This window comes from Micropterus dolomieu, linkage group LG17 (assembly GCF_021292245.1).
Source record: "Micropterus dolomieu isolate WLL.071019.BEF.003 ecotype Adirondacks linkage group LG17, ASM2129224v1, whole genome shotgun sequence".
NCBI lineage: Eukaryota > Metazoa > Chordata > Actinopteri > Centrarchiformes > Centrarchidae > Micropterus > Micropterus dolomieu.
Genome location: NC_060166.1, coordinates 11,032,539 through 11,047,547, shown reverse-complemented (window position 1 = coordinate 11,047,547; position 15,009 = coordinate 11,032,539). Strand labels below are relative to the sequence as shown.

Here is a 15,009-nt window from a genome sequence, read left to right as displayed (position 1 = left end):
CCTTTCCCCCCCCCCCCCCCCCCCCCCAGTCCCTTTGCGTCCCTCTGCGTCCCTCCCTGCCCTGAGGATGTGTACAGCCCTACATGGTCAGAGAGAACCACGGCTCATTAGTAGTCAGAGCCCAGGAAATGCCGGGACATTACCAGACAGGAGGGCGGGAGGTGGTCAGGAAGAAGACTGATAACAGTTTTAAGGAGAGAAAGTGGTGAAGAAATATCTGTATGCAGCTATCTTAGGCTCATCCTGATAGCAGCTAGCAGCTTGTCTTCTCTCCCTATCACATGTGCAATAAAATACAATTAATGTAATAATTTTAAAAGGAAGTGGTATTTAAAATGTATTTAAAGTGGATAAATGGATAGATAATGTAATCACATTAGTAACACATTAAGTTCTTATATTGCCATATTGTAAGTGTAAAACGTTTTAAATATGTATGAGCTTATGTATAATCTTACAATTGTTATTCCATGATCCGTGCAGTTTTATCATATTACAGCATCAGTCTGAATATAATGCTAATACAATAAAACATTTTTTAAACAGATTATCTGCAGGTCTTGAAATGTCTTAAAAAGCACTGAATTCAGCTCTTGGCACTACTGCTACCTACAGTAACTAGGAAGCATCTAATTATCTGCTCAAGCGTCAATTTTAGCAAAAACGTCAGTGAACTTAAATAAATAATTTTAAATTCCTTAATCCATATATCCATCCATTTTAGGTTGCTTATTTGGGACCAGGTCATATTAACTTAACTAATTTCTTTTTAGAAACATACAGAAAAAAGTGATAATTAATAACTCTGTTCTGAATTGTCACTACTAATTTTCATACTTCTAAGCTGTATTTAAAAGGTCTTAAATTTAACTTGGTGAATCCTGCAGAAACCCTGTTAAAGTATTCAAAGTGATTGCATAATTATGTTTTCGCATATTCTAGAATATGTTTGCATTTTCTTTTGTTATAATGGAGGGTTAAATATTCCCATTAACAGGCACATGACTTCCCCCATCAATCCAGGAAATGGTGGAATGAAAACACACACACACACACACACACACACACACACACACACACACACACACACACACACACACACACACAGACACACACACAGACTAAGCTGCTCTCTCCTCTCCTTCAGTCTCGGCTGCAGACCTGAAACAGTCTGGAATGAAGACTCTGGAGCATGTGGCCATTACCGTGACCATAACCCATCCTTACCGGGGCAATGTGGAGATTCTGTTGATCTGCCCCAGCGGTATGATATCAGTCATTGGGGCACGCCGTCCCGTCGACAGGTACACACTCGCACAAACCCATGCACTGGTATTGTTTTGATAAAATATGATTAAGTGAAACCAGTGCCTTAATTTACTGGAGTTAAAAGGAAGTATTCTTATGGCTACAAAAGGAAATCAGCAATAATAATATGTGACAGTACCTCAGAAAATACTTTTGACTGAAGTCCAATAAAGTAGTCTCTTTGTGTTTTGCACAGTGACCCTGCAGGGTACAAGGACTGGACTTTCTCCACTGTGCGCTGCTGGGGCGAGAAAGCTGAAGGCCAGTACACCCTCAAGATATCTGACCACAGTAAGACGCTGCTCAAGCACTGACAGAAGTGACAGACACTGTGACGTGTCAGCAATGGGATGGGAATGTCTTTTCAGGAGTGGGAAACACAAAAACACACATTTCTGTTATTGTTCATGTTGGTTCCCCCTGACCTACTGCACCTCACCTTGCCACACTGACCCTCCTCTCTCTGCTCCTGTTGAAGAGCCCTCGTCTGCCGCGGTGGGAGTGTTGAAGCAGTGGGCGTTGACCCTGTATGGTTCCTCTATGACACAGAGCGAGGTCAGGAACAGACAGAGGTAAGACTTTGCAGGCTTTTCATGCTGCCATCTGGACAGTGTTGAGATGTTTGTTTTTCTTTCTTGGTGTTTTAAGCCTGTTTTCCCTGCAATGGTGTTCTGTTTTCATTGCCATTTTAATTATTTGTTGCAATGTTTTTCTTTCATCTTAGTTTCTCGTTCTTAATTTATTCAAATTCTTTTAACCTGAATTCAAGTACTTTGAACTGCCTTGTTGTTGAAATATGTTGTGCATTTTAACTGACAGGCTGGTGGAGGAGGCTATGAGTGGTAATTATCTGGACAGCAACTTCTCTCTGCCCTGCCCTCCAGGCCTGGATATCCCTCCAGAGATCGTCAACCCTTTCACCTCCAACAGCCTAAAGGTAAACCGTACACGACCCGAAACCAAATTCTTTACATATTTACCGTGTCTCTCTTTAACCTTTTCTATCTTCTCTTACCTCTCTCAGTCTCTGAGAGGCCGGGACAGTTTACTTTTGTATTTGTCAGCCAAATTAATTCAGTAACTTACTAACTGTGGTGTATCCGCCTATAAGATTTGTGATCTTCAACATGCCCTCACTCCCTGTATACCTGTTCCCTGCTAAGGGACTTCTCCGAGGTACACTATATTCCCCACAGCGAATTGAGGGGATTTTATAAATTATAAATGGTTGGGATATTTTTTTTTTCTTCACAGCAAACTCAATATATTGGTAACCAGACTGCTCACTCCTTCAGAAAATCAACATTGAAGGGATAGTTCCATTTGTAGGCAATTCAGAAATGTTCCTCATCACTCTGAGTAAATAAGTTAAAAGACTTAAGCTCAGGATACTTTGTACTTGGTAGCCTAGCATTATTACTTTTTTAAAAAAAGCATATTTTCATAAGAACAAACACAATTTGAACAGCTGTTTCGGATATATTTATCCAGTTTATCTACACATTCCTGTCTTGAGTTTAGACTCACAGGCAACTGCCTATTTCACAAGGATTGGCAGGCCTAAGCACCAGATATTTATGTATATCCATTAGGGCTGTAACAGTTCTGAAACTGTGACAGAAAAGTCCACGGTCTTGTGTCGCGGTTTCCCCACACTCACACAGGCACCCACAGTTAGCCTGCACGTCTGGTCTCTCACGGCAAACACGCCGGCTTGTTCTGCCTCTTTCTGTCTCTCTCTCCCTGTATGAGTCTCTGCTGACTTTCTCCATCAGCAGTACATCTCATAAAGTCACCCCGTTTAATAAACTCATCCGTGATTCAGTTTTCTGCAAAATGCTTAAGTGGGTTGCCAAATATACTTTGGCAGGTGCAAATATACCTGGCCGGCCTGCCCAAGTAATGTATGTTAGTGCAAGCTGTAGGCCTATATTTTGTAAATATTACAGCTTCAACCAATTTTATTGTCTTCCAACTGCGTGTGTGAACCGAAACCGTGGCTCAAAAATCGAGGTCTGAACTGAACCGTGGATTTGGTGTATCGTTACACCCCTAATATCCATATAACCATAACCTCTCATTTGAAGTCTGAATCTGTGGAAATGAAAGCAGGATGGTGGCTGGCAGGAATTTTTGCCTGCCAATTACTATTTGTGGTGAAAAAATTCATGCATCTTTGAAGAAGTACTTATATGTAATCTTTTATTTGCTCCCATAGACATCCAGTAATAGATCCAAGCTAATCTCATCCTTCTAACTGCATGCATAAAAAAAACATTTATTTAAGTACACATCCAAGACTGCTACTGGCCTACACAACAGTGAAGGGAACTGTACAGTCTTACTGGTTATTCAGACTGGAAACAGCCCTATGTTTAAAAAAAAAAAAAAAAAAAAAAAAAGAGGTTGGTTGTCATGACATCTTGGTCGTATTCCTACAGAGGTTGGATGCACTTACTACTACTCTTACTACAAGTCACTTTCAACAATAATAATTCACCATCATGTTGGCAGTCCCCATCCCCAGCCAGAGGAATACTAATACTAAAGTCAACGAGTGCTTTGACTTGGTCAGCAATTTTACGTTGACGACTTCTCCTTTTCCCCTCCTTGTAGCCGTTCTTGCCTTTTGTCTTCCGCCTCATCCACACATGCATCCATCAGTGGTTTAGTGCTGTCGTGATTTACCTCCTATCTCTCTTTGTCCTCTCCTCCAGTTTCTGCTGTTGCTGGGCTGCTTTGCTCTTTTCTGGTCTCTCTACTACACACTGGAGGTCATATTTGCCCACCTGGACATCAGATGGGGAGGTCACCGGTCCAGGAGAGGGCGCCGAGGGAGAGGAGTGGAGGAGGCAGTGGTAGAGAACGGGGAGGATGAGGAGGAAGAGGACTGGGACTCAGGGGTGGAGTTGCATGCGGTACTGGACTCTGAGGCCAAAGCATTGATTTTAAATGGAGAGCGGCTGGCAACATAGCACTGAGCCAGATGATCCAGGTCTAAAACATCTCACTGTCTGTGCTCATGGGACGTCTCAGGCTTTTACCCTCTCCTCCCCACCGACCCTACAGTCAACCCTATCTGCAGCGGTGGAGGGGGGATCCTTGTCTGCATTCCCCAAACACGTGGCCTTGTATGAAAATTTGTGTTTGTGTTGGGACAGCACATGCGGGAGTGTGTATGTGTGTTCTTGTACACTTGTCCCTTTAACAAATGTCCTCATAAGGAAAGAGGAAAAATTATCCTAATCCTCCAATGTGAGGATATTGGATCAGTCCTGGGGTTACATTTCCACATCAAGGTTATGTTTGTGTCAGAATATGTACAACAAGCAACTCCATGTTTGCATATATGAAAGAGTGTATACAGGCTCATCTGTTTGTAAATGTGTACTCAGCGTAATCGAGTTTACTGATTGGTGGGATACACTTGTGGGGTCATTAAACCAAGAGAAATACGTGAGAAAAAAAAAAATGTGATGTGCACTATGGGAAGGTATGAATCTGCTGTGGTTAGGTGTGTGTGTGTGTGTGTCCCAGGTGGGTGTGCTTATATGTAAAAGGTCTTCCTTGAAAAAGTGTCCTCCTTTGAGGTTCCTAGAGCATATTGCTGATTTTTAAATATAAGATTTATTTTCTGAGGTGTTATTTAATGCATTTGATTAAGCCTGGGGTTATTATCTGTGGGTTATCAACCAACTACTGATGAAAACTTGAAGTGGGATTTTCAAGTGTGGCATTTATATATGTATTTTTTTATGAAGTGTAATATATACACAATGTGTGCCTGCGGTACGGATACATACCAACTGTGTTTAATGATTTATACAAAGTGTTTTTGAGAATGTATTAAAGTGTTCTACTTTTGTAATGGAAAGGTGTTTGGAGTGAAGATGGAAACTGTTTTGCTAAGCAAGTCACAGGTGATGTGAATGATAATAAAAGACTGTTGGCATAATGTCGTCTTGGATGGTTTTTGAAACTGTTATACACGAAATCACATTCAATATCAATGAATTTTGGTTTTATCATACAATTATGGATATAGACCTATGCCAATGTATGCAGTTATTTATGGGGACTATTCACAATATTAGTTGCAACAGTAGGGAATTAAATAAGATAATTACTAGTACAAATCACAATGAATGCATTGTTGTAATACATGTAATTTGACATGTTAAATAGGCCATTACTTTATGACGATACTTTCACGTGGACAATGATCGGTCTTTTAAAGCTTTTAACAACATTTAACATGCCCATTTGTGCATTGAAAAGAGTTATTGGTCACTAGTTATTGTTGCCTTGCCCTTTATAGCACAACTCCAATAAAAGACATGCATTTTTGCACATAGACAGGACTGTGGATTATATCCAAAGATAATGTTTGCAGAAGCATTTGAAAGAATGAGCCTATCCTTAGAAATATTTGTAGTAAAGATCCGGTGTATGGTGACAACACTTTCCCAATCTTCCCATTTCCCAGAATGATCAAATTGAGGTACCCAGAATCACAAAGTCAATTCAGAGATTTATTTCAAAGTCATTATTTAATAAGACAATGTACAAAAATATTGGCGCTGATACAGCAGGCGTAGCATTGATGAAAACTTGCCAGATGAAACTGGACAGTTATCTATAATATGAGTGCTGTTTGTTAAACCTTGTAGAAAGAAGGAACAGCTTGACTTTGGCACGTGGTCATCTTGGTGTTTTTTTCCTCTTTAAGGCAACATTTTGGTCATTTTTATGGTTAATATTTCCGCTTTAAGACTACAAACATTCAGTTGTACTGGTCCTAACTGCAGTGGGAAGGACTAAGCATGGTGAGCTCTGCGATGGTCACCAGTGAAAGCATCTACATAAGGGATTCAGGGCAAGTACCAAGACCAGGAAGTAGGGGGTACTGGAAAGTAACTAAATTGTAAAGCAGAAAACATTAAGATGAAAGGGGCGTTTTAGTGGACCGGTTAAACGCTTACAGGCTCAAAGGTGTAAGGGGCTGAGGGGTTCTGTGGCTCAGTGATTTTACAGGATCTGTCGGGCTCTTCCGTAGCTCATGCCCTCCTGACTGGCTCCCTTATTGGACCCCATCTGAAGACCAATAACATTTTTACCCGCCTTCAGCTGGTCGTCTGTGAAGTCTCGCTTGTTTTCCATTGCTTTCCTGCAACACAACATTGAAAAATGTCACTAAATAATTCAGACTAAACTCCAGTGTCCTGTGAATGCTTCTTCTAATTGGAGTCCGTTAGATTGGTTGAGATAAAGCGGTTTCCATTTCATGTATTCGACTCACTTGAAGAACCAGTTAGGATCTCCATTGTATGTGCCTTCATCCTTAGTGATGGCCAAGCTACCCAGAGCTGACAGGGTCCTCTGCACTGCCGCCAGGTCCTTACCTGTCCCCAAACACACAGCCAGGATTAGTACAACAGTCACATTATGATGTTTCTGTACCTGTGCATTGTGTTGTCATATCCCAACTTATCCAAGCACATTTTCCCCACCACACAAACAAAATGCTTAAACCCAAGCCAAGTCTTGTCTTCAGGCACTAAATGTTTGCAGTAACTGAGGAATGAAACCCGTCAAACCCCTGACCTTCCCAAAGGTCCACAGTCTGGAACATGTCCGTCTTCGTGACGCCGTACTTCTCAGCAGCATTGAGGAACTGAGAGATCTGCTCCATCTGTTTGAAGGCCATGGGTGAGCTCTGGATCTTCTTCACGGGTTTCTCTCCGGCGAACAGACTGTTGATCAGTTCGCTCAGAACCTGGGGGGACGAGATTGAGAGAGGGAAGAAGAGAAGGTAGAGAAGCAGAAGAGAGGAAGGAGAGACATAAAAACTTTATCAAAACATCTAGAAAACAGAGGTGCATTATCAAACAGACGCTGTGCACTCACACATCCGTCTTTCAGCCAGGTCTGGAAGCCTATTTTGCCTGCCTCTGGCTTTCCCACACCAGAGCCACACTGACGGCTAATCCACTCCACCAGGATCTGCTCCAGCTCAGGGTCATACTTGCTGTCGATCTTATCCTGAACCTGCCGGCTCATGCCGTAGGATGGACCTTTGTTAGCCATGCCGACTCCCTGAGAGGCGAGCGTGAAACCGAGGAAGGGGGAAAAGATTGAGAAGCAGAGTTGGATAGAGAAGACGGACAATACAGTGGAGGGAGATGGGTGAGCAAGGCAGTGTAGGGAAGGAGACAAAGAGATACAACAAAAGAGAGAATTAAAGAAGAGCTTCAACAAAAGATGATCTCTAGAGAAAATGAATAGAAAAGTAAATGATGATCAGGGGTTGAATTTTCACTGGTGTCATCGTTTTCTCCCATCTTGACAATTTACAGCAGTGTGTATATTCATGACAAATGGATTTTATAAACTTACTGTTTTCTTGTGTGTTAGAATCCCAGTATTACTACCTTCTAGATCAAAATGTTTTTAGGCCATACAAACAAAAGCTAGCATTCACATCACATTGTAGTAAAATGTGGATGTAGACTTTATGCACAAACATGCATAGGTGTGTGAATAATCTAGATGAGGGCACATTGACTTAACACATAAACAGATAGTTCTTCCATATACATACTGTACATAATATACACCAACACTGAGGACATGCAAATAAAAAGCGTGTATATAAGCAGAAATGCTCAGCAAAATTTATATACCTTTCCCAGAAGAGTGGTATTAACATTGTTGTGTCTCCCGATGCACACCATTTAACCTTATCAAGACCTGTGTCCAAGGCAAAGTGGTGTACAATGGGAGCTCTATGTCAGCCAGCTGATTGTTTGCATATTTTCTCTTTACACACACACACACACACACACACACACTCTCTCTCTCCCCCCTCCTGGTTTCTGTCACACATCATTGCCAGCACTTTTTGTCTTATGCTTTTGTATTGCTTTTGGGCCAACAGCCAAGTGCAAAACCCATATCAAAGTGCTGTCTGCACCATCCAACCTTTGTTGCCATCTTGACGTCAGGTCACTTCAACTTCCTGTTCCTAGGGAGGTTCAAAGTTCAAATGTTAAAGGTTAAACCTAGGTGTTAAATGGAGGAGGCGCATCTCTGGCATGCGATGGGGAATGTTTTTACCAAGAGCCACAATAAACTTCTGTTTATGAACAATACACAGCCCTTTTGTGTATTGTTGAGTGTTTCCAATTGGCTGTAGTGTTCATTACATAAAGTCACAGAATGTGAAGATGGGCCAAGACTGGACTGACGTATGACTCTGTATGTTCAAGTAAGTCTATTGCCAATATTCAAGCTATAGACAACAAGAGGATATACAGACAGTTGGAAAGTAACAAGTACTGTAGCTAATACTCTACATTTCTTTTCCCTTTCTCTCTATAATGTCCTTTCCTTTTTCTTAATTTCTTTCCTTAATTGCCCTCTTGTATCCTTCCATTCTTCTTTCCATCCTTTGCTTCTTTAACTGATCTGAGAGCACACCCCCTAAAACTACACATACAAAAGGTTTCACCAGAAACAAGATGTGAACACAATGCTTGCATATTCTAACCCTTTAAACTTTTCACCAAAACAGCTGACTGCTGCGGCTGATCTGATGAGTGAACCAAAGTAGTAAAGTTGCAGGCTGTAACAATGTTGAGCCGAAAGACACTGAAATGCTCTGTAGAGCTAAGGGGAACTCTCAGTACAACTCAGAACTATTAGGTAGTTAGGCTTTCACTTCTTTACTTTTAATGCAGAACTTAAATAGTGGAGTATCACTTAACCTATTGGTAATGTTAAATAAAGAATTTGTATACTTGTTCCACCACTGCATGTCTGTATATTAGAGTCTGTGTGCCTACGGCATTAATAGATTCCTGCCCTGAGTGTCCACAGAGTGTTACCACCAACCCTGTTTAATATTCTTTGCATTCCCTGTGGTGCTTGTCCATACCACAAGAAACCAAACACACATGCTGGGCAACACGCTCACTTACATACAACCACAAGTTTAGAACCTATATTTTACCCCCCCCCCCTTGTTAGTCTCACTGACATGTGTCATTATATAATCATTATTACAGAGTAATGTTTGTCTGGTATGCCGTTAACTTGTCTTTTTTCCATTGGCCTCATAAACTACTCTCTGAACCACAATTGCAAATCACACACGCTACACTCTGTAGGAAGTAAGTAGAAATAGAAGTTGTGTTCACCACATTGTGCACTCAATGGCTTCTCATGTCTTAAGAGAAGCACTATTTCTTCAAGTTCTGTCCTGCATCAGTCTGTATGTGAGCATTGCATGACAACCCTACAAAGATCACTCAATATTTTTAGAAGTTGAATAAGTCCATTAGGGCCTGGTCTCTATTTCTGGTATTTATGTGTACCCGGGGACCTGTTTTTATCCTTGGGACTCTGTCCGGGTCCGATAACTCTGGATTATCTGCTAAACAAGCTTCTGTGCTGTCTGACTACTTCTTAAAATATTTAATAGTGCTCACTTGGTGTGTAATATAAAAACTGCCTTTTCACTTAACATGTCCTACAGCATGAGGTAGTATCAAGATAGATATGCTAAATTGAATTCTGCCAATTTTAATACCATTACTGCAACGGCTTCTACAATTACCCCTGCTACAAATGCTAAAAGTATTCCTGCTGCTGCTAGTACAATTGCTTCTGGTACATAAACCATATCTGCCACTGCTAATTCTGATCCAACTTTTGTAAATCAACAATAGAAAACTTGTCCATGACCAAAATCTAATCTGTTTCATTAATACACTCGTTCATTCATTACTTCTGATAGTAATTAAACACTAAGCAGGAGAGAAGAATTATTTGTAAGGAAGGTTCAGGATAAAACCACAGATTTCAAATAAAAGAAAGCCTTAAATGCCTCCTTTCAAAAGTCCCAATGTGCTGTTTCCCACAAACATGACTTCATCGCCTCCCTCTATTCAACCACCTCTCTCAGTTGTGTTTTCCCTGCTCTGTTTCTCTATTACCATGGTAAATCTGCCTAATGCCAGAACAGGAAACCAGTATGAGGGCTGTGGCAGTTGTGGCAGCCTGCGGGGACAAGGCGTCATGCGGCCTCGCTTTCTCTGCAGTTAACCATGACTTGGAATGAATAATCTACCAGTTATAAAGCAGCTAGATTAAGTATCTTTGGTTGAAGGGCTTCCTGTTAGCTGGTGTACTGTAGGTTTATTAAAACCTCAGCCAGAGCTCTTTTGTTACATGTCTCTGGTTTATGCCAGCTGCACAGGAATCTGCTGCTTTGACTTCAACTTGCCAGACTTTTATGAGCACTAAAACAAATTCTGAAACAGCTGCCAAGACCTTTCATGGTTCTGATTATTCTGACAGACCTTATAGCTGCTGTGTGCCTGAGTTTATGCATTTCTTCTGACTCTGATGTGTAGATAGTGCTGTCCAACTGAACTTAATGCCAGAGCCCCTGCACGGATATGGTTTGTTCCTGGCTTTATAAACTACTGTGTTCTGCTGTGTTTATGTGTTGCCACAGGATTGGCAGTGGAGATAGTGTTATCTGCTCCTGTTGCTGCTGCTTAGAAGCTAAGCTGCCCATTGGCACTTCCCTTCTGTTACTACTGGTCTGGTTTTACTGGAATCACTTTGTGCGCTGCCATCTTTAATTTTCCCCTAGTGATCTTCAGTCCAATCATCACAGCAAGCTTTTAGATATTGCAGACATTTTCTGTTCAGAGAATGTCTCACATGGAGGGTGTGTGTCTGCCTTTCGGAAATATATTTTATACCTGCTAGAATGTCTTATTGGCATCTCTGTCCTCATTAGGAAGTGTGGTTACCTTTCATGCCTTGTGAATTCACAGGCTTCCAAAGCCCATGTAACGCAGTGGATCATTTGCTTGTGCAAATAAAAGTATGTACACTGACAGATATATGCAACACTGTCTGGCTCAGCTCTCTGCTGCTCCTCTCCTCACTTCACATGGAGAACATAAACCCTCAAATAACATCTGAATCATATTAAGGATAAACTCCAAGTCTGTTTGAGATGAGATTATCTTCTGTTGCAAGTATTAGTAGGAATCCCAAATGAAAGCTTGTTTTCAACCAGACTCCATATCCAAACAGCAGTTTTAACAGATGATTATTATACTGAACATATGAATAGTACCTGATCAGACATTAACAAAGGTTTGAATGCAAACAACTCCAAAAACACTGCAGTCAAGTGTAGATGCATCTCATAGTTATTACATGGCTCTTATTTTGAAATGATTACAACTTCTGCTATTGTCACCTTTTATTCAAACACAGGAGATGAAACACTTTTTAATAAGAAGCTAGGAATTCCTCCCAATTATTGACTAATCTATAAAGCAATGGCATCTTGACAAGCTATCTGTCCGACTCACTGTCACAAATCCAGTTCAGGAGCCTTATCTTAGGAATAAAAGAAAAGTATACTCACTGTGCGAAGGTATAGGTCAGTTCTCTGCTGGCTACAAGTGCAGTGTGTGGGGTGACTGTGGATGCTTGACTGAGTGTTTGTATACGCTTTGCAGGGACCTCCCTCTCAAAAATGCCGGCTTAAAAGGAGCAGATGAGGCACGATGACTTCACTTGTCTACCGAGAGAGTGAGAGAGGGGGAGGGAGGAAGAAGGAGGGAGTGTGACGAAGAAATAGGAGGGAGAGAGGGGAAGGAAAAAAGGAAACTTCATCCTTAAAAGGGCATGGCCTTTCAGCAGCTCCCTCTCCCTGTCTGTTCCCCTCACTTCAAGTTAAAAAGCCCAGCCTTATTTGGGTAGAGCTGCTCATGTAGAGCAGAGACAGCAGCCAGGCAGTGTTGGTTTGGTCAGCAGGAATTCTCCAAATACTTTCACCACATCCCTCCTTGTTCAAAATGGCAGCAAGATGGTGAAGGAGGGGAAGGGGATGATAGAAAGGGGGAAAGGGAGGAGTAGAGAAAGAGAGAGAAGAGATGGGACAGAAAGATATTTTGTGTGGAAAAGGCATTCAGAGAAAGAATTAAGGTATTGGACCCATTGTTGGGAAGGAACAATGTTAACTTTTTTTTGCACAATGAGGAAGGAAGGAAGATAAGAGAATGAGAAAAAGAAAGGCGTGCATGAGAGGAGAGGACGAGGGAGAGGAGAGGAAGGAGTAGAAGATAGAACAGGAGAGGATTAAGAAGGAGAGGAGTGGATTAGATGACAGAGAAGAGGATGAAGGAGATGATGAAGTAGGAGGAGAGACAGAATTGGATGAGAGTCATCATTCAGACAGAACTCCATGTAAGTCCTGGGTCCTCTTCAATAGCTGCGCTCTGTGTGTGGTGTGTCATTTATACCCTGCCACCACCACCACTCATGACATTTCCATAACTTCCATTCCAGTACAGACACTTTCTGGCATGGCACTCCAGCTTGAATATGAAATGTGTTGAACATATGCTTCTAACTGCAGTTGGCTTTACTCCCTCAGTGGAAAATTTGAAGTTAGATAGATCCCACTCAGGATGAGAAGCCAATATGTAAACACCCTTACTTTAACACATTCATATTGACAAAGCAATAACAATATCAGAATGCATTGACTGGTTGATAAAAGCATATCAAAGTTACACTTGATTGAACTATACCGTACTCAAATATTTATCAAACATGTATCTATAAAATAATTAGCTTCGCAAGTCCAGAGAGTTCATTCTTGTAATTATTCCAAATTGTTTCCTCTTGAACACAAAAATGTGTGAACTCAACATAATGAGTCTTCTATGCTTCTTGCAATGTGTACTAAACTGTGTTCACATGTGCATGAAGTAAATGATGAACCTTTGCATCATACTTGCAGAGTAATTCCTTATTAAGATATTAAGACAACACCATTGCCAATGTTGCACATTTTTTAAAGTCTATTTTATCGCATCGGCCTTTCTAGTTTTGGCTCTGTAATCACACCATATGTCTGTGGTCTTCTCATTAAATGCTGCTTGGATCAGCTGGAACTAGAACAAAACCAGATGATGTTGGGCACATTCTCATGTATTTTATTGGGTGGGTATTTATGCGTTTGATTTTCCTTTGATAATTGACTCTGATGCAACTATGGAAGACTTAAAAGGCCAAAAAAACCCCCCAAGAAATAAAGTGGAATACAATACATGTTGTTATATGTATTCCTGTCTTGTGTAAGCCTTTCAACCCTGTTTCCTAGAAATTGTTCATACACACTTAATTTGCAACAGCAAATAAGTTTTTGAAGGAAATGTCATAGTCAGCCATAATGCTGACCCAAGAAACATAGGTTTGGGGGCTCAAATGCAGACACAGGAGGAGGTGTAGTTAACAGGATTTATCAAACAAAAAGTGAAACTTACAGGTGACTTGAGATGTGGTTGGCAGTCCAAAAACAGAACACAGTAATCCACAACAAAATAGGTGAAAACAATCCACAACTCCAAATGCTGGTCACCAGTCATGAACAATAAACAGATGAGAGACAGACAGACAAACACTAATATACACAGGTGGGGCGAAGATAACGAGGCACAGGTGATACACATCAGACAATCAGTGAACACAGACAAAGGAAATAAAAAAAAGACGACATCAGGGACAGAACAATAGGAAACATAAAAACACCCCAGAACCATGACAGGAAGGTTCTCAAATCCTAATCTGCCCTCCTGAACTTTTTTATTTTACATTTATTTGACAGCTACTGTAGTTGTGTCGTTATATAATGCACAGTTACAGAAAAAAACCCCCAATATTATATAAAATAGTTAAATATTGTTGTACTTCTACATGAGTAAAATCATTGTGGTATTTAATTGATATTTTTAGTCCACCACTTTGGTCCCATTATATCTCATCAACTATTGGATGGATTGCCATTCAATTTTTCTGCAGACAATTGTGCCCTCTTCAGGATGAATTTTGGCTATCCCATAATTTTTCTAAATAAATCCAACAACAATGATGACAATCCCAATGGCCTCAGCTGTGTGCTACGTTTTCTTTAGTTCTCTTTAATTAGCATCAGCTGACAGCTGAAATTAGCTTTATGGCCTATAAAAAACAAAACAGAAATAGTTTGACATTTTGGGAAAGTAAATTTTGGGGGAATATTAATTCACTGTCTTAGCAAGAGTTTGATGAAAAGATAAATACTACTCTCATATTTGTCCATTGTAAGGCTAAAGCAAGCAGGCGCTTGGCTTATCATGTAAACTGGAAACAGAGGGAAACGGTGGGCCTGGTTCTGTCCAAAGGTAACAAAATCCACCTGCCAACACCTGGAAGGCTCACTAATTATCACTTTGTATCCATTTTGTTAAATACATACAAAAACTGAAGCGTAAACGACAGGCTAGTGGTTTTTCCCTGTTTCCAGTCTTTTTGCTAAGCTATGCTAATGGCTATATATATAAGCACTATCAATCTTATCATCTAACTCTCAGCAAAAAAGCAAATAAGCATATTTCCAAAAATGTCAAACTGTTCCTTTAAAGGAACAACACAAGCCAGTGCTTCCAGCTACCTCATCAAAGCTTCCTACTGGAATTACTGGTATGTCTAAACTGTCATAGTGTTCAGGTACCTGTGTGTGGAAGTGTGTGCAGCATGCGTGCAAGCTGCTCCTACATCATGTGTTTATTCAACTGAAGGAATTTACTTAGTCTGCCTATGGTTTATATTAATTTGTAATGAGTT

General features: G+C 40.7%; 2 protein-coding genes across 4 annotated transcripts in view; one reads left to right on the top strand and one right to left on the bottom strand.

Moving 5' to 3' along the window:
* Positions 1-5,263, top strand: part of pcsk7 (proprotein convertase subtilisin/kexin type 7) — a 19,076-nt gene extending 13,813 nt beyond the window's left edge. Inside the window, exons 13-17 of the mRNA XM_046072777.1 lie at positions 1,148-1,304; positions 1,505-1,599; positions 1,787-1,880; positions 2,128-2,245; positions 4,026-5,263. Of these exons, the coding sequence (XP_045928733.1) occupies positions 1,148-1,304; positions 1,505-1,599; positions 1,787-1,880; positions 2,128-2,245; positions 4,026-4,283 (722 nt within the window). The 3' untranslated portion in view covers positions 4,284-5,263. The remainder of the gene's footprint in view (positions 1-1,147; positions 1,305-1,504; positions 1,600-1,786; positions 1,881-2,127; positions 2,246-4,025) is intronic.
* Positions 5,264-5,827: 564 nt separating this feature from the next.
* tagln (transgelin) lies at positions 5,828-13,800 on the bottom strand. Of its 3 annotated transcripts, XM_046072780.1 has the most exons (7): positions 13,671-13,779; positions 11,762-11,917; positions 8,290-8,332; positions 7,216-7,404; positions 6,913-7,084; positions 6,608-6,710; positions 5,828-6,475 (listed from the first exon to the last, which is right to left on the bottom strand). In XM_046072780.1, the coding sequence occupies exons 3-7, from the start codon at positions 8,299-8,301 to the stop codon at positions 6,337-6,339; spliced, it is 615 nt and encodes a 204-aa protein (XP_045928736.1). In that variant the 5' UTR covers positions 8,302-8,332; positions 11,762-11,917; positions 13,671-13,779; the 3' UTR covers positions 5,828-6,336. The 3 variants fall into 3 exon arrangements, with proteins under 3 accessions (XP_045928736.1, XP_045928737.1, XP_045928735.1); XM_046072781.1 differs by lacking the exon at positions 8,290-8,332 and having other exon boundaries at positions 13,671-13,781; XM_046072779.1 differs by lacking the exons at positions 8,290-8,332; positions 11,762-11,917 and having other exon boundaries at positions 13,671-13,800.
* Positions 13,801-15,009: the final 1,209 nt, after the last annotated feature.

Excerpts from the sequence above, each read along its gene's own strand:
- tagln (XM_046072779.1), bottom strand. The coding sequence starts at position 13,772 with ATGACTGGTGACCAGCATTTGGAGTTGTGGATTGTTTTCACCTATTTT. Across the intron at positions 6,711-6,912 it reads GACTGTGGACCTTTGGGAAG|GTAAGGACCTGGCGGCAGTG; the intron begins GTCAGGGGTTTG and ends GTTTGGGGACAG. Across the intron at positions 6,476-6,607 it reads GATCCTAACTGGTTCTTCAA|GAAAGCAATGGAAAACAAGC; the intron begins GTGAGTCGAATA and ends GTTGTGTTGCAG.